The sequence below is a fragment of the Schistocerca cancellata genome, chromosome 1, assembly GCF_023864275.1.
Source record: "Schistocerca cancellata isolate TAMUIC-IGC-003103 chromosome 1, iqSchCanc2.1, whole genome shotgun sequence".
NCBI lineage: Eukaryota > Metazoa > Arthropoda > Insecta > Orthoptera > Acrididae > Schistocerca > Schistocerca cancellata.
This window is the reverse complement of record NC_064626.1, coordinates 417215863-417240274: the sequence shown is the minus strand read 5'-3', so window position 1 is coordinate 417240274 and position 24412 is coordinate 417215863. Positions and strand designations below refer to the sequence as shown.

The 24412-nt window shown below is 37.7% G+C and overlaps 1 protein-coding gene across 5 annotated transcripts in view; it reads left to right on the top strand.

Annotated features, from left to right (window-relative positions):
- The window catches only part of LOC126175859 (uncharacterized), a 616100-nt gene extending 593945 nt beyond the window's left edge, over positions 1 to 22155 (top strand). For all 5 annotated transcript variants that reach the window (XM_049922883.1, XM_049922874.1, XM_049922892.1 and 2 more), the window contains 7 exons: positions 1498 to 1692; positions 4730 to 4999; positions 5207 to 5353; positions 5841 to 6289; positions 7825 to 8097; positions 15932 to 16557; positions 18942 to 22155. In XM_049922883.1, coding sequence (XP_049778840.1) covers positions 1498 to 1692; positions 4730 to 4999; positions 5207 to 5353; positions 5841 to 6289; positions 7825 to 8097; positions 15932 to 16557; positions 18942 to 20102 — 3121 coding nt within the window. In that variant the 3' untranslated portion in view covers positions 20103 to 22155. The remainder of the gene's footprint in view (positions 1 to 1497; positions 1693 to 4729; positions 5000 to 5206; positions 5354 to 5840; positions 6290 to 7824; positions 8098 to 15931; positions 16558 to 18941) is intronic.
- The last annotated feature ends 2257 nt before the right edge of the window (positions 22156 to 24412 follow it).

Sequence of the window (24412 nt, the reverse complement as noted above, 5' to 3'; positions counted from 1 at the left end):
ACATTTTTTGTCCACCTCCACTGCCCTGTGACCAGCATGTCTGGCTGCTATGTGGAGGATCCAGGTTTGATTTCTGGTACTGTGAGGGACTTTTCCATGGCAGGAGGACTGGAATGAAGTCCACTCAGCCTTGTGATGCACATAGAGGAGCTACTTGAGTGAGAAGTAGCAGCTCCAAGATCTACAAAGCCGACGAGAATTGTGAGAGAAATATACAGCTCCTGCCCTTCAGTATCGCATCTGCATGACACCTCAAGGTAGAGGCATTTGGTGGGTTGTGACTGAGCCATAGGGGCCAGAGTACGGACCTGAGTTTGCTTTTAACATTTTTAATCACATTACTACTTTACTGTCAAGGATGACAATTTATTCTGTTCTCGTGGCTCACTCTTGATGTTTAACAAATTTTTTGGTGCTGTTAATGAATATTATACTTTCTTTGACACTGCTAACCAGTCAAAGTCTAATGATAGCCTTATAAGCTGAAAACCAACTAACAAAAATAAATTACTCCTGTAGGGCATTCACAGTATTGTGCTTTTCATTTATAGTTATGAAGTTATTCTACCAAGAAGTGATGGAAGAATCAGTTTACATGATGGAAATACCATTTAAAAAATTGTGAATTTATCATATAGAGTCTCTCTGGGACTGAGGTGCATATATCAGTATTTTCTGATGTAGTGAAGCTGGCCGTTTACCTTATTTCGATTGAAACTTGCATATATTATGTTTGTTCAGTGGCATTAAGCAGGAAACCTAGGAAAGGGAGTGAATGGAAGAAAGCTGAACAAAGCTTGCTGACCAATGAATGATGGTGGTTCTGCAATAAATATTTACGTGGTTGATTTTGTTACTAACCTTGTGATAACTGCTGTTTTACAACAGTAGAGAAACACTTTATAGGCATTTGAATGATTAGGGAAGAATGACTCCAACTTTGTTTTTCACTATGAGTCAACAATTTTTATTCTTTAAGCACTGTATAGTAAAGTTGTAAATGTGATACTATATACTCTGTTAATCCACAGACATGAGCTTTACAACTACTATAATATTGAAGAAACATCTATTTCTCATTCAATTCTTTAACTATATCTTCGAATGAATCTACATTCAAAATGAAGAAAAGCAAATGCTAATGCCACAATGTCCAAATGGTATTGGGCTATAGGATTCATGTAATTGACTCTCTTGATGAAGGTATAGATAAAAACTGCAAATAAGCCTTTCGTATAAAATAAGTCTCCCACATTTTTTTAATATTAATAACTATTAATTAAATTGAATGTGTATTTCCCTAACTCTGTGTTTGACATATTTTTAAACTGTTCTCTTGTGAATCTCTTATTCCCAGAATTTTATTGTCACTCACAAATGAAGTTGATGTAAATTTACTCTCTTTGCACCAAATTCATTGAAAAATGAACAATGAAGATTCATTGGTTTGCTCTCCTCTTGCAGTAGCATACAGTTTTGTTTTTGTATGTTTGACAGGTCAGCACTGCAGACACTGCACCGTGTTAGCTCGAAGGCACGTGAGCATAATCATTTTTTAGGTGGTCTCACACATGATTGGGTTGCTTACTATGAACAACGTGTCGAATCGGATCGCTCGTGCCTCAACGAGTGGCATGCCATGGATAACCTTGAGTCAAGACGTCCCCCGTCACCTGACTCAGTGCGCACTAAGTGAGTTAGCATTAAAGAATTTGATTAGTTTGGTACAGGTATCCTAGTTAATCTTTAAAATGTAAAACAGGAAAAATATTTGGAATTGTATTTAATTATTTGCTAAACTCTAAACCTTATGTGCTATCTAATGGATTGGTTTTATAAAACTTTGTTGGAAGAATGAAGAGTTCTGGATGCAAAATTTCTACTTTTACCGTGGTATCTCTGTTTTACTACAGTACTAATTTAGTCAGTTTTCCTATTCCTTGATAGAATGTAATGAAATTTTCGATTATGTATTTCCCTGACAAGGATGAAGAAGAAGATTACCAGGCAAGGTGGCGCAATGGTGAGCACACTGGACTCACGTTTGGGAGGATGGCGGTTCAAATCCCGTCTGGCCACCCTGATTTAGGTTTTCTGTGATTTCCCTAAACCACCCCAGGCAAATGCTAGGATGGTTCCTTTGAAAGGGCATGTCTGACTTCTTTCCCCATCCTTCCCTAATCTGATGGGACCGATGACCTTGCTGTTTGGTTCCCTCCCCCACAAATCAATCAAACAAACAAAAAATTGAAGCACATGGAATCTGTGAGGTTGGAAACAAAGTGAAACATCTTGGGTTGAGAGGGTGCTCTTTAAGTGCCCATACCATGTTTCTATCTCTTTCTGCAAGGATTCCTCTTTCGGTATCTTCCCTACCCTTCATTTCTGATTCTTTCTCTCCCTGTTACTCCTATCCTATTCGTGATAAACTTCATTTCACATGCCTGTAATCAGCTTTTCTTCATTACCCCCTGTTTCAGATGGACAGATCTATATTGGGATGTAGTAACTTCTGTACATTACTTTTTTGTGGGTTATCTTTGTTCCAAACCTGGCAACAGCCTTGACGCAGTGGCTACTCTGGTTCTCGTCAGATCACCGAAGTTAAGTGCTGTTGGTCGTGGCTGGCACTTGGATGGGTGACCATTCGGGCCGCCGTGCGCTGTTGCCATTTTTTGGGTTGCACTCAGCCTCGTGATGCCAATTGAGAAGCTACTCGACCAAATAGTAGTGGCTCCGCTCAAAGGAAACCATCAAAACGACCGGGAGAGCGGTGTGCTGACCACACGCCCCTCCTATCTGCACCCTCGGCTAAGGATGGCACAGCGATTGGATGGTCCTGATGGGCCACTTGTGGCCTGAAGACGGAGTGCTTTGTTCCAAATTCGGCTCCTTACACTTCCCAGAAATGCTACTGTCTGTCTGCCATATTCAGTGATCTCTTTCTCATTTCTTCCCTTTTCCTCTGTCACACTTCTCCAATACTAGGCACTTTCCACCTTCTTCAATTGTTCACCTCTGAGTCTTATTCTGCTAGTTTGTGTATCTTACTTTCTAGTTGTAACCAGGATCTCACATCTGTTTACATTACATTTCATTCCACCCTGTCTCGCAGTTTCTTTCCAAGCACTCAGTTATTCCTGAAGCTCCTCCTCCCTCTTTCCTCAGATCATAAAGTCATCCACAGACACCATTATTTTCATCTTGTCTTTTCCAGTTTTCTCTGCCACATTAGCCATTATCTCATCCAACACTAAAATCATAGGGAGAGGTGACAAAGCACTGCCCTGTTTCACACCACTTGTTTGCTGGAACAATCCGTCCTTTCATTTCCCACTCAACTCAGACTTCCACAGAACATCTCATCCACTCTGCTTGTCGCCTCTTTATCCAACCCCTTCTTTTCTTGTGCTCCTCAAACCTTTCTTCGAGAGAAGCTATCAAATGCCTTTTCTGTATCTATAAAGATCATCACAAGTCTTCCTCAAGTTCATACTGATGGTCCTGGAGCTACCTCACTGCAAATACGAGGTAAGCAATTGACCTCCCATGTCTGAAGCCCCATTGTTCCTCTTTAAATTTGTTCTCGACCCTTTTTAAATTCTCTTCTCCAGGGCCTTTTCTTACACCTTGGCACAGTGTAGTATCAGTGTGATTTCCCTATAGTTTCTAGGATCCTTCCTACTTTCTTTCTTGAATATAGGGGCAATTAGTGCCCTCTTCCAGTCTTCTTTTCATTCCACACCACTCTCATAATATGACATAACCACTGTTTGGCAATCTCCCCTACTGCCCTCACCATTTCAGTACTTACTCTGCCCATACATTTCTTCCTTTTATCTTGTCCAGTGCCATTTCCAATTCTTTTCATGTCAGGTACCCAGTGCGGTGATCCTTCCTTATTGTGGTCAAATATGGTTGACTGGAACCTTGATGATGAGTATACGTGCCCTCACATTCCCATGCTATCCAACACTGGACCACTGTTGCATCCAAATGCACCATGAATAGGGATACTGCATGATTCAACCAGCTGATCAAATAGACACACACAAGAGGCTTCTTTCATACTCTGTCAGGTGTTGATAACATTGTTTCACTTGAGTATGCGACACCTCTGTGACGCTCACAGTGATCACTCGATATCTGAGGATTACGTCCTTTATATACCCAACCAGGCATGTAACATCACTAAACGTGAAAAACAGTACTGCTCTCTTGTGACAATTCTACCAGTTCAAAGAATTTCAACTCTAATTATAATTTATATACATGCTCATGATTTTTTTTTTGTGTGTGTGTGTGTGTGTGTGTGTGTGTGTGTGTGTGTGTGTGTGTGTGTGTGTGTGTGTGTAATACACACTATAAATACAGTTCCCCCTGAGGAATGTTATTGTGATAAGTTGTGAGAAGCCTTCTTTCCATGACTGGTTATTGGAATTGGTGCTTTTTTCCCCCATGCAGTTTATTCATGGATAGTAAAGTTAGTAAAGTATTAATTCCATAAAGAAGTTTGCCATGAAAAGATAATTTCACCATGTTGAACTACTTTGGCAGGTGCTGGGAGGAATTGACATTTGATACTTGTTGCAATTTAACTGTTAATTTTTCTCAAGCAGTATTTAATTTTAGACTGAAATGAAGTTGTATGTGATTGGAGTACAGTTATTCAGTTGCTATTGTTAAGTAACATAATGTCTATATGCTGATCTTAGAATTCCTCTTGTAGGCCACGGGAGCGTGAGGAGACAGAGCATGTGATCCGATCAACACTTAAGGAGATAATGATGTCAGTAGACTTAGATGAGGTTACATCTAAGTATATAAGGAGCCGCCTTGAAGAAGATCTTGATATGGATCTTGGTGAATTTAAATCATTCATTGACCAAGAGATGCTCACTATCTTGGGACAGATGGATGCTGCCACAGAGATATTTGAGCATGTCTATCTTGGCTCTGAATGGAATGCTTCAAACCTTGAAGAATTACAAAGAAATGGGTAAGTAAATATTTATTCCTGACAATTGTGGAGATTTCAGAAAGTGATGAAAATAAGAGAAAGAAAGTTGTCTTTTAATTTAATCTTTGACTTGTTACTATCTTATAAATGGCTGGCTTATGCTCATTTGCCTTCATATGTATGATGCAAGAACAATTTTAAGCAGACATAAAGGATGTATTTATTTATAATTGGGTTCTATTTCAGTGTGAGGCATATTTTGAATGTGACTCGAGAGATAGATAACTTCTTTCCTGGGATGTTTAACTACCAGAATATTAGGGTTTATGATGATGAGAAGACTGATCTTTTGAAACATTGGGACAATACATTTCGCTACATTACAAGTGCCAAGTAAGTAGATGAATTAACTGTGATTCATAGCATTAGTGCTTGGCCATAAATAAGCCATAAGAGTGAAAACACACCATTTTGAAGTTTATTTTGTGCTTACTTTGTTTGTATACTGATAAACAGTGCCAATTTATTGGTCAGTTGAGGCATATTTCCTATCTTGTGATACTTTTGTATACATCTTACTTCAATGATAACTCAACTTGAAGTGAGTTTCGGTCAAAGATTGCTGCTTCCTTATCAATGAATGCATGCCTTCACTCTTCTTTTTCTGGCAGTAGTTATATCCATTGTTTTTATTTTCAGTTTTCATTGCAAAGCAACTAATTTTAATTTTTTTGAAGTATCTGGTGGTTGAGAAACTCTATAGAAAATAATAGATAATAGATCAGTATTAAAGGAAGGTGCAGGTTGCTGCATTACTTAAGTTGTATATCCGAAACTTTGTAGCAATTGTAACTGTTTTCCTTCCTCTTTTGTTTTACAGGAAAGAGGGTTCCAAGGTTTTAGTACACTGCAAAATGGGAGTCAGCCGTTCTGCTTCAGTAGTGATAGCCTATGCGATGAAAGCATACAACTGGGATTATAAAAAAGCCTTTGAATATGTTAAGCAAAAGAGAAGCTGCATAAAGCCTAACACCAGTTTTATATCACAGCTGGAAACATACCAAGGAATGCTAGATGCAATGAAACACAGAGAGAGGTTGCAGCGTTCAAAGTCCGAGACAAATCTGGGCAATTCCCCAGCTTCTGAAATGTCAGGAGACCTGAAAGATGCCTCGGAGAACCGTCAAACTACTCTCAGAACTCTCACTGTCCCTTCCTCCCTGACACTTTCATCATCAGGGCGTGAGCTGGCAAAATGTGGTAACAGACCGAAATCGTGGTCACCAGACAATGCTGTTGCATCATCTATGTTCGCAGCTGCCAGTAATGGTGAGTATATTTTTTACACTTAGTCGATATTCTATCACATAATTAAGAAGATACTTTATGTCTTTGTTCGTCCAAAAGGAAAATGGGAGTACATAATAGTATTTATGAAGTTGGGAATGTGGTTTTCCCAAGGAAAGATAGTGATAAATAGTCAGATGAATTGAAAGCAACCACTGATAAATGTTGCAGAGCTATTGTGTCTTGCTACATGTTTGACATATTATATCTACATTACTTAGCCACAGAAAAATAATCACTTATTTTGTGAAACTTTCTGTCTACTTCATACTAGTAATGTGAAGTATGAGCACAGGCTTTATTAGGTTAAGTGTCTGATAATATAATGTACAGAGGGACGTGTTCATTACAAAACTTTTGTTAAAACCAGGAATTGTTAGATGTGATCACAGGTGGAACAAAGACCGGCAGCTGACATTAAGTATGAATAAATGTAAAATCTAATGAAAAGGATAGTTGCTACTCACCATATAGCAGAGATGCTGATTCGCAGGAAGGCACAATAAAAAGACTTTCAGAAAGTTAGCTTTTGCCCAACAATGCCTTCGTCATAAGTAGGCAACATATACACATGCACGCAAACGCAACTCACATACACATGGCAGTTGTCTCTGGCAGCTGGAGCCAGATTGTGAGCAGCAGGGAATTATGGGAGATGCAAACAAAAACTGGCAAGTATGGAGGCATACAGGCAGTTAGTGTTCTCCACCATCCATGACTGCAACAGGATGAAGACTGGATTATTTTAGTATATATGTACACCATAGTCTTTCATGTGTGGCATGTAAAGTAAGTTTGAAGACCTGGATATGAAACGGAGATAAGGGTCCAGTAATGAAATTATTAAAAAGCTGATAAAATAGAATCAAAATATAAAGCTGTTTCCTGTATAGATGAAGAACAAGGATGGGTTGTAATAGAACTATAGAGAAGAATTTATTTTACAAGGAAATTGCCCACACAGCAGTGACATCAGTTATCTATTCTCAACAATATGAATGCGATGTTCACTTGATCTCTGAAAGGTACCTTAAAATATATGAAATAGCTGTTCATAAATGTTTGAAAAGTAGTTATTCTCGTACATACACGCTCAAGTAAAAAGCAATGTTTCATACATTTTTATAGCTTTGTTTATCAAATCTTCATTATTCATGCATTTTGATACAAACAGTAGTCCTGTTGTTGTTGTTTCTTTTTTTTGTGTTTTGTCTTCTTTGGACTTTTTTCTAGCATTCTCCATTAATTAATCAATGATCTCTTAATACAATTGACAAAAAAAGAAATTCCGTTTAGAAGAACCCTTATACAGTTCCTTTTTTTACTTCTATATTTTATTTTCCTGGAAAGGGGAATATTATCTCTCTTCATCAGGAATTATTGCTGAATGAATTGTGGGCTGTCAATTTTCTGTCTTTCTTCGTAATACAACATTAATGCATTTTGTACATGGATTAAATACCAGAAAAATGATGCAATAACCAGTCCTTTGTTTTTTTTCTTTCTTTTTGTTCCAGCTCCTTCATCTGTATCTCTGGAACGTTTGGATGTCTGTTGTCAGCAGGAACAAGAAACTGTGCCACAATTGGAACGTTCTCGAAGCACTACCTCTCAACAAGCACCACATCTTCCACATGGAACTTCAGATGCAAAAAATGTTCGTATGCCATGCGTCAATGGGGAAGCATACAGTGTATCCCAAAACAAAGTGGTCTACCTTCCAACAACCGAAACTGCTGTAAAAAGACGCGTCAGTGAACTTGAAGCTCGTAGTCGAGGTATCACTGCAGGTACTGTTTCAAGTTTCTGAATTATTAATGGCAGTTAATAAATACATTACTAAAGAAGTGTGTATGTAACCACCATGACAACACCACCACCACCACCGCGCGTGCGCGCGCACACGCACACGTGCGCACACACACACACACACACACACACACACACACACACACACACACACACACTTGTTCCATTGTTTGTTAATAGTTGTCTCAAATTATAAGTTCTTCAACAAACATCTTTTTAGAGTGAACACAAAAAGTGTATCCTTTGTGTCTATCTTTTTCTTAAAAAGAAGATAGATTTAGCTCGACTGATGGTCTGAACACCACAGTGTTTCACTGAGGATGATTCTGCTATATTTGCCTGCCGAACAACAATGTGAAGTATTTTTTCACACCTATAAGGTGTTGTAATGATTTGATCAAAAGAAAACAATGAGTGCTCATTCAAAGGAATATGGAAATAATGATATACCCCCACATAATGGCAAATAATAAAGAGGCTAGACAACCCAGATTCCCTAAACAGAGGGATTCATCTTGCAAGCTATATTATGCCCGAGGCTAACTCTTCTAATTTGTTTCTCTATTCATGTTCATGACTACATATACATTCACAGCTTCTGAGAAAAGAAAAGCTGGTTCATAGACATTCATGTGTGCTCACATTGTTGATTCTTTCACAGAAGCATATAAGGGATTATTTAATTTCATTAATACCACTACTAAAAATACCCATTTTCAAATAAATGTAACCAAAACAATGATAGCTTGGGTCAGCCTATGCACTGCTGTTTACTACAGCACCACAGTCGTTCAGGAGGAGGAGGAGGAGGAGGAGGAGGAGGAGGAGGAGAAGGAGATGGTAGTTAACCACAGGCTTTCTTTCAAATTTCAGAATAAATTGGCTTCTGTTAAAACATTATGAGGAGCAGAAAATTGGAGAATGAAATTTTTCCTCTTCAGCATTGTGTGTGCTGATATGAGACTTATTGGCAGATTAAAACTGTGAGCTGGACCAAGACTTGAACTCGGGACCTTGCCTTTTGCTGGCAAGTGCTCTAGGTGGAAGGTAGGAGACGAGGTCCTGGTGAAAGTGAAGCTGTGAGGACGGGTTGTGAGTCATGCTTGGGTAGCTCAGTTGTGAGCTACCCAAACACGACTCACGACCCGTCCTCACAGCTTCATTTCTGCCAGTACCTCATCTCCTACCTTCCAAACTTCACAGAAGTTCTCCTGTGAACCTTGCAAAAGACTAGCGCTTCTCGAAGAAAGGATTTTGCAGAGACATGGCGCCACAGCCTGGGGGATGTTTCCAGAATCAAATTTTCGCTCTGCAGCGGAATGCGTGCTGACATGAAACTTCCTGGAAGATTAAAACTGTGTGTGCCGGATCAAGACCCGAATTTGGGTGGCTCAGATGGTAGAGCGCTTGCCTGGGAAAGGCAAAGGTTCCACGTTCGAGTCTCAGTCCGGCACACAGTTTTAATCTGCCAGCACCATACCAGTGCATACTCAGCTGCATTCTGGTAACATCCTCCAGGCTGTGGTTAAGCTCAGTTGCTGGAGGTGCAAGTTCGAGTCTCAGTCTGGCAGACACTTTTAATCTGCCAGGAAGTTTCAGAAAATAGGAAATTATCCATTACAGAAACTGTTTCTAAATGCAATGATCAGCCTACACCCAACAATTAAAATTTTTCGTCATTCAAGCATATCCCATACATGCATCTGAGCATTAGTTCCACAATAATTGTGAAACTAGAGAAAATCAGCGATAAAAAAAAAAAAAAAAGTGAAAGCGTTGTTACTGACTTCTGGGTGGATTGTCTGTGGCAGCTGAAGGGTTAATACAGAACTAAAGCAATAGTATCAGCCATATAGGTACAGCCACCAGTATACAGTGTTCTCCAGGATATGATTAAAGCTTTAGGAGTGGAAATGAAAGCTCTGTGTCTACAGTATTTCGAGCAAGCCTTGAGGTTCTTAAAGTTGACAAATTCTCCAGCATCTTGAAGTTACTGAATTTGAAGTTGTACAGATTGTTGTGGAGTTATAAAATAGATTGTGTTTACAGTCTAAAAATGCCAGCCATAATACCGGTGCAAACCAATTCTATAGAAAGCTGGTTCAAGAACATTTTTCCCCCCACAAGTGATACATCATCCCCCCACCCCCCTCGTTGAAGGAGTTGGCTGTTAAAATTGATTTTTACCTATTTTGGTGAAAAAGGTAGGCAATGTCTTATCACTAGAGTAGGTTGCTACCTGCCGTGCAACAGATTTAGGTCTAGGCATGACTCTTACTCTAAATCGAATATGTTAATATACAAGGCTTGTTCAGAAAATTAGTTCTGTTGCTATCTGGCATATGGGGGAGTGGGTTGGGGAGAGTCAAGTAGTTTCAGCACAACTATGTCGTTTGGCTCAATATAGGTCTGACATTACTGCGGAAAGGTTATTAAACTGTTGTCTATACTGTAAATGTAAATCAAAATGGCTGCTATCAACGAAAATCCCTCCTACACTGAATCCGTATTGTGTGAGAAAAAATACATGAACGCTGTAGATGTTCATAGTGGACTTGGGCAGTATATGGAGGGACATAATGAGGGATAGTTCTATAACCAAATAGTGTTGTCTCTTTCTGGAAGATCGGACAAATTTTATAAATGTCCATAATGATGAAAGAAGTGGACAACCATTTGGTATGATGAATGAATTTGTTGCAAAGGTTAATGACCAAATCAGAGAATATCACTGGTTCACAATTACAGAGTTATCATGTAGATTCTCTCAGATAACATGTGGAGTGTTGTATGTATTTGTGACTGTTAAGCTTGGTCATCACAAATTTTGTGTTTGATGGGTCCCAAAGCTTCTGACTAATGTCCATGAAATGAAGAGCCTGGTAGCCACTTAATGCTTCTGATGAAATACGATGCAGAACAACATGAATTCCTCAATGACAGTGTGACAGACGATGAAACATGGGTTGCATACGTTAATGTGGAGGAAAAAACCAATCAATGCATTAAAACAGTTTTTTTGGGATTTTTTGTTGATTCTATGGAAAGAGGAACTACAATAAACTCCGAAATTTGCTATCAAATCATAAAGATGTGTTTGACTTTCAGGAGAGCAGTGCCTGAAGTCTTCAATGACTGCTATAGGAGAATATCTTCAAATGTTCTTGCACAAAATCCAAAGAAATTCTGATCATAGAATGAGGAATTCCACCTTATACCAGACACCTTTTCAGTTTCATTTTACCCAGACATGTTTCAGCATTTTTTGTGCTATCTTCAGTGCTTTATTTTATTTTATTACTGTAAAATTGTAGTTACATATCAACATTTAGATAAACTTTTGCTACAAAATATTTAGAATTGTGAATGAATAATTGTTGTAGAATATTATACACCATTTGTTTACAGTTCACAGTTGAGATATGTATCAACGACCTGATGCACTCTATGTTGTTTATTACATTATGTTTAAAGTTCTAGTGATAATTTAATTGGCAGACAGCAAAAGATAATTTTTGTTTTTCTGTTTATTATGCATTTATGGACAGATATTCTACAACAATTATTCATTCACAATTGTAAATATTTTGTACCAAAAGTTTCTCTAAATGTTAATATGTAACCACAGTTTTACAGTAAGAAAATAAAGTAACCCACTGAAGGTAGCACAAAAAGTGCTGGGTAAAACGAAACTGAAAAGGTGTCTTGCATAAGGTGGAATTCTCATAGCAAGCACGGATATAAGAAGAACTGCAGCAACACATGATGAAATTCTGGTCATATGTAAAGGCTGTTAGTGGCACCAAAGTTAACATCTAGTCACTCATGGATAAGATAGGAACTGAAACTGAGGGTAGCAAAGCAAAACTGGAAATGCTAAACTCTGTTTTCAAATGTTCCTTTACCTAAAGAAAAATTCAAGAGTGTTGCCCCAGTTTAATTTTCATACCACTGAAAAGTTAAGTGAAATAGATATTAGTGTCAGTGGTATTGAGAAACAGCTGAAATTGTAAAAACTCAACAAAGCCTCAGGACCTGATGGAATCCCTATCAGGTTCTGTATTGGATTTGTGGCTGAGTTAGCCCCTCTTTTAACTATATAGTATCATTGGTTGCTCGGGTAAAACGTCTGTGCCCAGTAGTTGGAAGAAGGCACAGGTCACACCCATCTACAAGAAGAGCAGTGGAAGCGATCCACAAATCTACTGTCCAACATCCTTGAAATCGATTTGTTGTAGATCTTAGAACACATCCTCAGCTAAAACATAATGAAGTATCTCAAACAGAATGACCTCCTCCATGCCAACCAACATGGATTCTGAAAACATTGATCATGTGAAACCAAGCTGACTTTTCTTACATGATATACTGAAAGCCTTGGATCAAAGCAGTCAGATAGATGCAGTATTTCTCGATTTCCGAAAAGCATTTACACGCTTATTTCTACACTTGTTATCAAATGTATGACCATAAGGGTATCAAGTGAAATAAATTTGTAACTGGATTGAGGATCTTGTTTGTTGGGAAGATGCAGTAAGTTATTGTTGATGGACAGTCATTGACAGATGTGAACATAACTTGTGGGCTTGCCCCAGGAAGTGTGTTGGGACCCTTCCAGTTCATGTTGTGTATTAATGACCTTGCAGACAATATTAAAAGTGTCCTCAGATTTTCTACAGATTATGCAATTATTTGTAATGAAGTACTGTATGAAAGAAGTTACATGAATATTCAGCCAGATCGTGATAAAATTTCAAAGTGGTGTAAAGATTGGCAAGTTTCTTTAACTATTCAGAAATTTACAATTGTGCACTTCACAAAATGAAAAAAATTAACATGTGACTACAATATCAGTGAATCACAGCTGAAATAAGCATTCTCTGTTTATCGAGCTTAGCTTGTCTAGAAGTGAAAGTCGTGTTACATGACATAAAAAACATTTACTTTCTTCAAGTTACTAACTGAAAACAAAATTGTCTGAGCAGCAAAGTCTCACTTTTTTGTCATGTGGACTGTCATCTTGCTAATAACATGAAAACAATTTGGGGAAAACCTTATTAAGGAAGTATTGTGTGTATGGAAAGCTGTTGTGAAGGAGATCAGAGAATTAATCCTAATAAATCTGTCTGTGCAAGTGCTATAGATGTGGATTTATTTTATCTTACACTTCTTTGTTTTATTGGAATGATACATATTTACAATTTTGATGTGGTTGGGGACCTAACAACAGTTAGTTTCATAAGCACTTTTTCTTTTTTATTCCAGAAATGGAGTAAGGAAAAATCACACTTCTTTTAGCTTCCAAAACAAACTGTTCTTATATCTACAACCATATCAAAATTGTAAATATTTCCAAACTACTCTCAGTGTAGTAAATCAATGAAATGAACAGTGTATGTTAAAATAAATTCACATTTTTAGTAATTACATAGATGGGTTTGAAATATGGCAAGCAACTGTATAGTGACTGTGGACACCAGTGACTCTCCAAATGAAGAGTTGTTATTTAGTTATGTTGGTTAGTATATAATTTCCGTAGTTATAGGTTTTGCTTCTGGCTTTTAATAGTGATCCTTGCCTATTGTAAACAATGTTCTAGATAATGGTGACTGTAAGTCTTAGTGACTATGACTATCCTATTGGAGTGATTTATATTTTTTCTATTAATGTTTGGTGAGTCATTTCATGACTTCCAGATTAACAGGTGTGTTTGTTTTTAATAGCAGACTGTGCCATATTTTTAACACATATTTAAATTACCTAGTTTTCTCACCATTGCTGTCTAGATCCTTTTTCTTTTAATCAAGTTCCAACTTCTCTGCCAGAGCTTGCAAGTCATGGTACCAGGACCTTCACTGAGGATTCACTTTGTCACTCCATACCTTCAGTTTTTGTTTCATTGCAATGATTTTGAGAAATTTAGTTTGTGTGTGTACCAAAAAACATGTAACTGATATGAACAGTATCAGATAGTATATATTTGCAGCAGACAGTACTACATAATTGAAACACAACAGTAAGTCCTTCACAATTTCCATCTAAATATTGCCATAAAAAATGTACTTGTACATAAATATATTCTACAACATGTACAGACCCCGTAAATATGTATGGGCTTCATGACATACTTCTGTTTTTACATCTTCGTAGACTAACTGCATTTGAGTTTCTACAATTGTATCTTCTGACTTATACCGGTAATAGCCCCCTTCCTTCCCTCCTCCCAATAGTCTTTCTTAGTTGTTAGCTACTGCTCAGTACATACTTTCCATTTCATTTCCTTCATACTGACACATGTTGTACACTTTCTCAGTAATTTTATTTGTTCCATTTGTCTACCTCCATACATTCTGTAGCTTTTCCTTTACTGTGAATGTAGCATAATAATTCTGTGTGTTCTCGTAATGCTGTGCGCTGATTCTCCTGACAGCTGTCCTTTAGTATGTGTTTTCTTGCCTTACTCACATCACATCATTCATTCATTCATTCATTCATTCATTCATTCATGGGGTGTAGCATTTCACATAAGGACACATTTTATCTTGGAGAAACTGTATTTATCCACTGTCAGGACCAAAATGTAAGTTTTGATGATGTCTGGTATTGGTTTGTTAGTAAACCATCTTCAAGTTCATTTTCAAGCATATAAAGTAAAATAGCTTCATAATTTTCATTAAAACACAAATAAGTATTGTAAAGCATTAAAATGCACATACCAGATTATTGTTCATAAAGCATATTGCTGGTGTGCTATGTCAAATTATCTGGACATCGTTAATATAGCTTACTTAGGGCAGCAAATGCATACAGCTTCATGAAATTGTGAAAATATCACAGTGCCTTCAATGCAACCATAAGACTCATTATCTTTGACACCCTAAATAGGCTATGTTAACCATATGACTACAGTTTGTGGGAAGCACCAGCTACAGACGGCGGGTGGAGACACTTAGTTATTCTGTGGCTGATCAGCTGAGTTGTATTTCTGCTATTATTCTTTGCTGTAATGTCTTTGACAGTTCTCTTTTCATCCATTGTTAAGTGCCAATTTTTAATGTAATAATCAAGAAAATCAATAGTTATTACTCACTATGCTGGGGAGTTTCTGTATCTGTAGACTACACCATGAGCAATTTTTATAAGTTTGGCATAGCATACCAAACAAAATGCTCTATGTATAGACACACTATTGTTTATTGTTCATACTGGAAGGAATAATCTGGTACATGTACCTCTAATATATGTTATTTCTATCCGAGTTTTAATGGGGATTATAATGCTATGTCATTGTTTTATTTTTCTGCATAGATCTGAAAATGGTTTGCTAAAAAACTGAAACTGATAATCATCAAAAACTTGCATTGTAATCTTATTGATAATAAATACTCTGTAGTATTACTGTCTTGATCACTGATTCTGGGATAGGGTCTTGTCTGCAGAATAAATCTTTCACTTTGCAGTAAACTGTGTGCTATTTTGAAACTTCATGCAAGATTACAACTGAAGCTCTTAGGACAGGGTGTGTATTGTGCCTGGATAGCTCTTTTGGTAAGAGGACTGCCCATGAAAGGTGAGATTCCAGGAAGATTTAGGGCCTCTTTTTATTCTCAGCTTGGAAAAGTTACTCTTTGGGGCGATATAAGATTTTCAGTTGTGGTTATCTCTACGTAATGATAATGTATACATTTAGTAAAAGTCCTTTTTTCTGTCAAGAATTTAATTTTGTAACTCTTGTGGTGTTCACCTGTACTGTATGTTTACTTTTACTGTTGATATTTGATTTTAATTTTGTGATGTTATGTAACTCTGTTACAGGTGTATCTACTAGTGAGGTAACATCCCATCTACAAGAACAACCAACAGCTCCAGGCTCAACACCAATGCCATCAGCTACAGCTCTTCCAGTGCCTCAGCAACAAGTTAACACAGTTCCAGGAGGACACTTTTTACCTCCTGGTTTACCTGCTGCTACACCATCTGTGATGGCACCATCACCTCCACAGAGTCCACAACCAGCAACGTCACCATCAAGTCCACCGTCAACTCCTACTGCCACATCACCAACACCTCACTCAGAAACAGAAACCATTGTTCAAACAAAACTAGCACCGAGGATGCTTAAGGCAGTTTTAGTAAAGAAAGAAATTTGGGATCCAGGAGAGACGCGTGATTCTCCTACTGCTTGTACTGCTGCATGGCCCACCTCTTACGCTGCTGCAGCGGATGATGCAGGAACAACGTTTGTCTCAGAGCTGCGTCTCTCAGATCAACTGGCTAATGGTGACGCAGTTCAGAAGGGAGTTGGCCGCAGAGACCCGTTTTCAGCTCAACTGGATCGTGTTTTTGATAGAGAGGAGCGCCGACCATATGATCAACGAGAGTGTCCCTCGAGGCAGAGTTCTTGGAGTTCCTATGATAGTGCAGTTGTCCTTGGATACCAGGTTTGTGTCTCTATAATATTAATTGTATGTGAAGCAGTAGAAACTTACTGTTTCATTACCATTCAATATTAACTAATGGGATCTGTCTCTCTCTCTCTCTCTCTCTCTCTCTCTCTCTCTCTCTCTCTCTCTCTCTCTCTCTCTGTAAATCCTGTCAGTAACATTTTTGCTATTCAAATCATGCTCTTTTCTCATCTTTGTTGTGCTTTGTTAATAGGGTAATGTAAGCAACTTCTTTACCTCATAGGTACTGTGCTTCCTTCATTAATTTTGAGTGTATGAAGCACCTGAAAGATTCAAAACATAACAATTCTTTAAATTCGTGTTGTGTTTGTAATTCAGATAAAGTAGACGTGGAGAAATTAATTGAGTGATAGAGTGTATAATGACTTCATGCATAGAAATGTAATCAGTTTCCACAGTACAACGGAAACATCATTGAGATATGAATTTACATTTTATACATACAGAATAGCAACTTTGGAGTTACTTAAGTTAAATTAGATTTAGAAAAAACCCAAAAAGGTTACTATAATTCCTGTTATTCTCAACATATTGAGGTAGTGTGCTTTTCTTGAGTTTGGTCAGTTGTGACAATATTAATTAGTATTTTCCACCATCATATAATTTTTACTAACTCAGTTGGCAACTTTTATTCTTTCTGGTTCAGAATCTTGATCTTGCAAAGAGACACTTTCCACAGTCATCTTTCTGAAAACACACTTTATTTTCTCCCCCACATATACAGAATTTCCTGTTTTCTATAGCTACTTAATTGCTTGTCCCTTACTTAACTTGTCCATCTCTTATTGTGTCTTCAACTGACCAAAAATCTCAGCCCATAACCGAGAAAGTATTGCTAGCCTGCTCTTGAAGTCAACTGTCTAAGAAGAACCATAGTTTTTTGCTGCTTAAAGTTTTGAAAGTGAGGAGAATTGAAAAGTAGATAGTGCAGGGTCACCTTTCTATATGCAGTGTACACCAGCAATGACCAGTGTTTCAAATTGTTTGATAATTCGCGATCTTGTGTATACTATGCAGCCACATAAACAAACTTAGTGAGGCAGCAGCTGAATACTGGCTAACATTGTGATATATTTGCATGCAGTACTAGAACATCATTTTCATTAGCTTTCTTTGTATTTTATTCCAGCATGCCACCCTCTGGATAACTCATCATCTCTTGTAAAAATGTAATGAATTTTTACTGCACACAAAATATTAATAACTTATTATATAGTGGAAATGTTGAGTCAGGCAGGTACAACAAAAAGACTTCTAAACAAGTAAGCTTTTTGAAGAATTATTGAAATCTCACCATCGAGGCTAAAACTAAACTGACACAAAACTTATAGATTACACAGTAATAATCTGGAAGTCTTTCCTATTTTCTGGGATAAGATGTGTTATTGTTCATGTGGAAATGCTGTGCTTCTACAGAATGGAATCTTAATCTGAGCAAAACCGTTATATAACCAGCTTGCTTGATTCTCCTGAATCGTCCCAGGGCTCTTTAATGAGTTATATCTGACATTTTGTTGGTCATTTTCATAATGAAGGCAGTGGAGGTGTGTGAGAGTTATTGTCATAGTCATTAATAGAAAACACTTGCCCAGACAGAAGATGGAGTACACACATGGGAAGTATGTGGAAAATTGAAAGGGCAGGGGTTGTAGTAAGATTATCATTGTCATTCCATATTGTGTTTAAACAATGGATAATATGGGATGGACTGTTCTTTTAACTACTTCTTTTCTTGGCTTTGGTCATTCCTGCAGGATGCACTTCCCTGTATAATTCACATTCATCTGTTCTACTGTATTCTATAACAGTTCTATTTTATGGAATTGGGGCTGTGCAGCAGTTGTAATGTCCTTTTTCAATATTATTACATTAACTCAGCTGTAATCAGTAAATTCTGGTTCTTCTCCTTCCTTCATCTTATCAGATATTACTGCCCTGACCTCCAGTCCAACTGTATCTTTTAATTAGGAAGAGTGGGGTTTAAATCCCTCGTCCCAGAGGGCCTTGCCATTAACAGGGTATTAAATTCTACTTCTGTTATCTTTTGACAACAGACACATAGGAGGACTCATAAGTATTTATCTCCTTAGTAGTACTTTTACTCAGTAAAGGGATATATTTGCTTTGCCGATGATAATTAATCTTGGTCAGTAGAGTAGAAGATTTTTTTCAAAGCAGTGTTAGATGCCTTCTACAGGGTACTCTGTTTAATCATATTTTGCTGTCAGTCATGTTCCTTATGTTTCACTTTTATGCTAGAAACAATTTGCATACATAATGTAAAATATAAAAATGTACATTTTAATGCTATTCTCTCTGCCAGTACTATGTAATGTTTAATGTTTCTTTTTTACTTTCAGGGTGAACGGGATACGCCGTCCCGACAAAGCTCATGGGGTTCCGGAGACACAGGTCGGTGGGCTGCATCACGTAACAGCAGCTGGGGCTCTTACGACATGCGACCACCACCTAGTGATCACCTCGGATCTGCAGCTACCGGCACTGTTAAGCGTCAAGCAAAGCAGAAATTAGAGCAAGGTGCAGGAGTGAAACGTGTTTGTGGTTCACCTTCTGAGTCTGTGTCAGGTGCAGGATGTCCCCATGGCCCATGTCCTTACCTCAGTGTAACTGATAGCAACACAAATTCCTGTAATCATGGACTGTTCCACTGTGCCAGCTCTCCTGCTCTGTGTGGAACGCAAGGATCAGTGACAATGGGACCAAAACCTTCTGGGTCGGACCGCCTCTGTTTGTCAGCAGCTTCATTGCCATTGTCTGTCAGTGCTCCTGCAGCCTCCCCCGCATTTCGTTCATCTGAGCCGCCACCTCCCCCTTCTCCTCCTGAGACATCAGATGCACCATCACCTTGTGTCATCGGTACTACCCAATGTCCGTCAGTGAAACAGCAGAGGCTTGTTTTAGAGAACCTCAGTGATCTCTCAAAACGTAGCCGAAGTGGTCCATCAGATACTCCTGCAGCAGATGGCCTAGCAGGGATTGTGAAAAACCTTAAAAAGGAATTTGAAGCAAAGTCAAGTGGTGCATCGAGTGGTGATGTTTCAGCAACTCATTCAGACTGCACTTCAGAAGGGACTGATAAGAAGGTACGGAGCCTTCCGTCTTCACCTGTTAGTGGTCATCATAGTAGTACAAACATGGAGGACACGTCAGTGCGCAAACTAGTTGGCCATTATGAAGCAAGACCACCTCATAGACAGCGGCTGTCTTCTGAAGGTGCAGCATCTGCTCCTCCTCCTCCTCCTCCTCTTCCTCCTCCTCCTCCTCCTTCTTCTTCCTCCATGGTTACTGCTCCTCAGCCTCTGCCACGTGCTAGACCTGTGCCATTATCTGTCTCCAGTGCTGGTGTCGGTGTTGGTGCTGTTGCTGCTGCCGCAGCTGCAGCTGCTACTGCGACTGCTGTTGTGGCAGCAGCAGGAAGGAAACTGCAGCAAGGAAAGACACATCCACTTACTAGGCTGGCAAAGCCGCGCCATTCAAACCCTGTCTATAACACTATGTGATCTTATCTGTGATCTATTTATAAGCACTGGCCATATATCTGAATGGTTTTGTGTCATTAAGCTACTGAAATTTTACTGGTTGTTCTGTTTTAATTCTTTTATATGTGCTGATTTTTAGTTTCTCTCAATCCCATGAACGAGTTGTGAAAATTGTAATGTAACATGTTTGTAAAATGAATGTAAGGGCATCATTTCCGCATATTCCTTTGTGTCAACCTAATAAAACACAAACTGTTACAAGACACAGATAATCTACTTTTTTTTGCACTGAATAGGCTGAAATGACTAGAAAATAGCATGCTCAAATTTATGGTTCTGGAATCAATGAAGGAGAAAGAAGGCTGAATACATTTTCACAAGATTTCATGCAGTATTTGAACATAAAGGCCATGTGAATGACTAAGTATATAATTAAATAATATTTACACACATATCATGTATGCTGTAATGAGGATAATACCTATTATTGTCTTGTGTTGTCACAGTACCATTTGACTGGCAGTACTGCTGCCATTATAATTGTACCTCATGTTTCCACTGGTACTGTATGACTGTTATTCAGTGGAAACAATAATGTATTGTTACTATCACAGCTTTTTAGCAACAGAGTTGCAATAAGTGTGAAACCCACCAATGAGAAGGGAAATACAGGCACTTAACACATCTAGGGAGGTGAAAGTTACATTACAAAGAATCACTTTTGTAATTGCAGCCTCATATCTACTGAGCCTGTATGAACCCAATGAGCACATGTGCTAAACTGTACTTTTGCTGATAATTTGGTATGTAAATTTATTTGGACTCGAACTCCACAAATTAATAATAAAGATACTGCTAACAAATGCCAGCAGTTAAGAAGCATCCCAGTTTGTAAATCAGCTTATTTAAGATTGTTAAGATCCACTTCTTGGCATAATAATCATTGTGTATTACAGAGAAGAAGAAATAGTGGCATACTTCTAGTGCCACATTGCCCCACAGGTACAAGTGATTGGACACATTTCATAATGACCTGAAATGAAATGAAGAGCATCACATCATATACATATGTAACAGATGTTTATTTGTTTTTATGACGGTAGTGTTTGCAATTTTAAAACCTGAGGAAATTTAAATTGCCTACCAGTGCCTGCAGTATAGAGCCATGACTAAGCGCAACACTGTGCTGGCTGTTCTAGTCATACAAACTTGCAGCCGACTCGGAAATTGTGCATAAGTTTCATGTGCACTCACATTTGTAATATTGTTTTCTCCACTTTTGTGTAAATGTTTCCATTTTTGTGATTTATGTGTAAAACTTTTGTACCATAGTTTGTATAAATAATTACATATATTGTTTATTGCTTGAGTTAATTTTTTTTCTTTTTATTTGGAATTTGAACTTCTCACTCCTTCTCCTCACCTGTTTCTAAGCGTCAGCATTAAGCTTAAATCAGATCACACTCGTAAATTTTCTTGGCTGCACAGAATGCAACTTTTAGAGGATAGCCATTCCTTGACATAGGTGCTCCCTTAACAGTTGCAAGGTGGCGATGTCTAGGCTTTTTGGACCGAATCTCTCCCCAGTCCACAGAATAAACTCCCCGTGAGAATTCTTTGATGGATGCCTTTGTCTGAAGAAATGGAGTACATCATTAACATTGAAATAACTTTATCAATATTGTGTTTCTATATTAAGTAATAAAAGCAGAAAGTCTTATGTGACACACACACACACAAACACACACACACACACACACACACACACACACACACACACAAATTAAATTGACACTGTGAGAACACTTATGATTACTTGTTATGATAATACTGAATTGGAGGATATTCCAAATAACTGATTTATGTTATTTGTATTGTGTTATACTTCCAATTTACAAGTTAGAAAAAGAAAAAAAAGGTGATTTGACTTTGCTGCAAATCTTTGCAATTTTAGCTGAATATAGCACAGATAAGAAACATCAATACCATAACTGTAAATGTGTATAAGATATTTCTTAGATAAGGTAAGAGTTGTGGTATCTGACAGGCATAAATGTTAAAAAAAAAGGGGGGGTTGTGATCTTTATGTTAATCTGGATAGAAAAGCTGCTGGGAGGTAAAAACTCACAATCAAGAGACCGTAGGAAAAGTGCCTATTTTTTTATTTCATTGTTTTTAGATTATTATATATCTGAAAAGCAAAATTGTATTTTACAAAATAAGATTATTTAGTTGGAATTATAACTTTGATGTGACAAGATTGTGGCATGGCCTTCTTGAAAAAGCAGTTCTTGAAATTCACCTGGAATGATTAATTCTTAGAAACTTGAATCAAGATGTTCAAAACCAATTTTACTGTTAGTGGCCTTAATACAAATATATACCCTATTACTATGTCAGATAAAGGAGAGGAGGACAGGTGAGAAATTTATGAATGCTGAGAGTGACTATGATTCCCCAAATCCGTGGCATTAGGTGGTAAAATTCAATTTAGATGGTTAATGTTTGAAGAAGCTATATACAATAGATCTATTTCTTAGAGTGTACATAGTTCCCAAAATTAAATTTTTGCTATGTGAGCAATTTTGTGTTAGTATGTCCAGTGTAAAAACCTATGCGATGTTTAGGTCAAAGTTATTAGGCCATGTGCACCATATGATACAGAGAGTGTAAAGTTTTTCACTTGTCAAGGTGAAACTTGTTTCACTACATACTAGTTTTTTCTGGACTTCTGAAATTCTTCCATATATCTTTAGCAAATCGTAATTAGTGTACAACGCTAGAATTAGCATATTGCTGATTTCATATTAAGATGCAACTCTTTAGCAATCAGATGTATAGCATTTTCAAATAAATAAGTAATGAAAATGACAAGGCCCTATGTAATATATAACAATTACAGTATCTGAACATCTTTTGCTTGTTTTTCAGAATCTAATGGATGACAAGTTAAATTGTTTTCATAGTGTCCTATGCCACTAACAGGAGTGCCACAGTAATTTATTTATTTATTTTTATTCAGTGGTGAACACAGCAGAATTTTCCACTCTGTGGTGATCAACAAAAAGCTCAAAAAATATACCGTATTTACTCGAATCTAAGCCGCACCTGAAAAATGAGACTCGAAATCAAGGAAAAAAATTTTCCCGAATCTAAGCCGCACCTGAAATTCGAGACTCGAAATTCAAGGGAAGAGAGAAGTTTTAGGCCGCACCTCCAAATCGAAACAAAGCTAGTTCATTGTAATATGAGACACAATTTAGGTCGAATGAATGACGATACAGCTACAGTAGTTTGGTTCGAGTCGTAAGCTTAGCAGTTAAGCTTCACCTGGTATCCATTGCTATGCGTCAGGCGCTCCGTCCGTATTTATACGGGTACCCTTCTTTTTTCGTGTGCTTCGTCTGGTTTGAATCAGTTGCTTATTTTTCTTTGATCTGATAAGTGCCGTTCTCTTTGTTATGGGTGTTTATGTCACTCTAAGCTGCAAATGCATTATTGTAATGTGTCAAGAATTGTTTGTCACATTCTGATGATGTGTGTTTACGACCTGTCGCCGCTTGCGGCATGGCTTGCTTTTGTGCGCCCTACTACCGCTTACAATTAAAAAAAAGAGAGGAATTGTCTCATTAGCGAAACAATGGCAAGAGACTGCTATTTGTTGTTACTTACACTGCTGCTTTCTTTGGTAATGATCAACAAGAACCAAATAATAGACTGCATATGATAAAAGATGTTCTGAACAAGAGTTTAGCTAAAATTTTTCTCCGTTTGAAAATCTTTGCAGACACCTCTTTTGTACATTACATTCTGCACCGAAATTAGAGTCATCTTAGATTTAACAATCTAGGCAATTGCCGTGCTTCATTTCTGACTGTATCACTATTAGGCATATGAATATAAACATGACATGATATGTATATTCTTCCGTGTTTGCTGTTGTCTCACACTAGTTTCGTAGTTTATTAGGCAGACAGGATTTAAATGAGATAGCAGCAAACACGAAAGAATACATGGCAAAATGTTTATATTCGTATTATTTGTATGGTGAAGAGAATACTGCATGTGATTAACAATTCAAAAAAGTTCCTATTAGCAACCATCTCTTCTCACAGGGAGGAAAAAATTCAGAACGTAGAGTTGGCCATATTGACAAACATCACGAACAGTCTTGCCAGTCGGATTTTCGTAGTACACTGAAATGCTGCTACATTCAAAGATGAACAATATGGAATTTATATTTACTTTGTTGGATAATGTATGAAAATGCAGTGGTCGAAACTCGGGACGGAGAAAAAAGCTTGTCTTCCACCTTTTTTTAAATTTTTTAC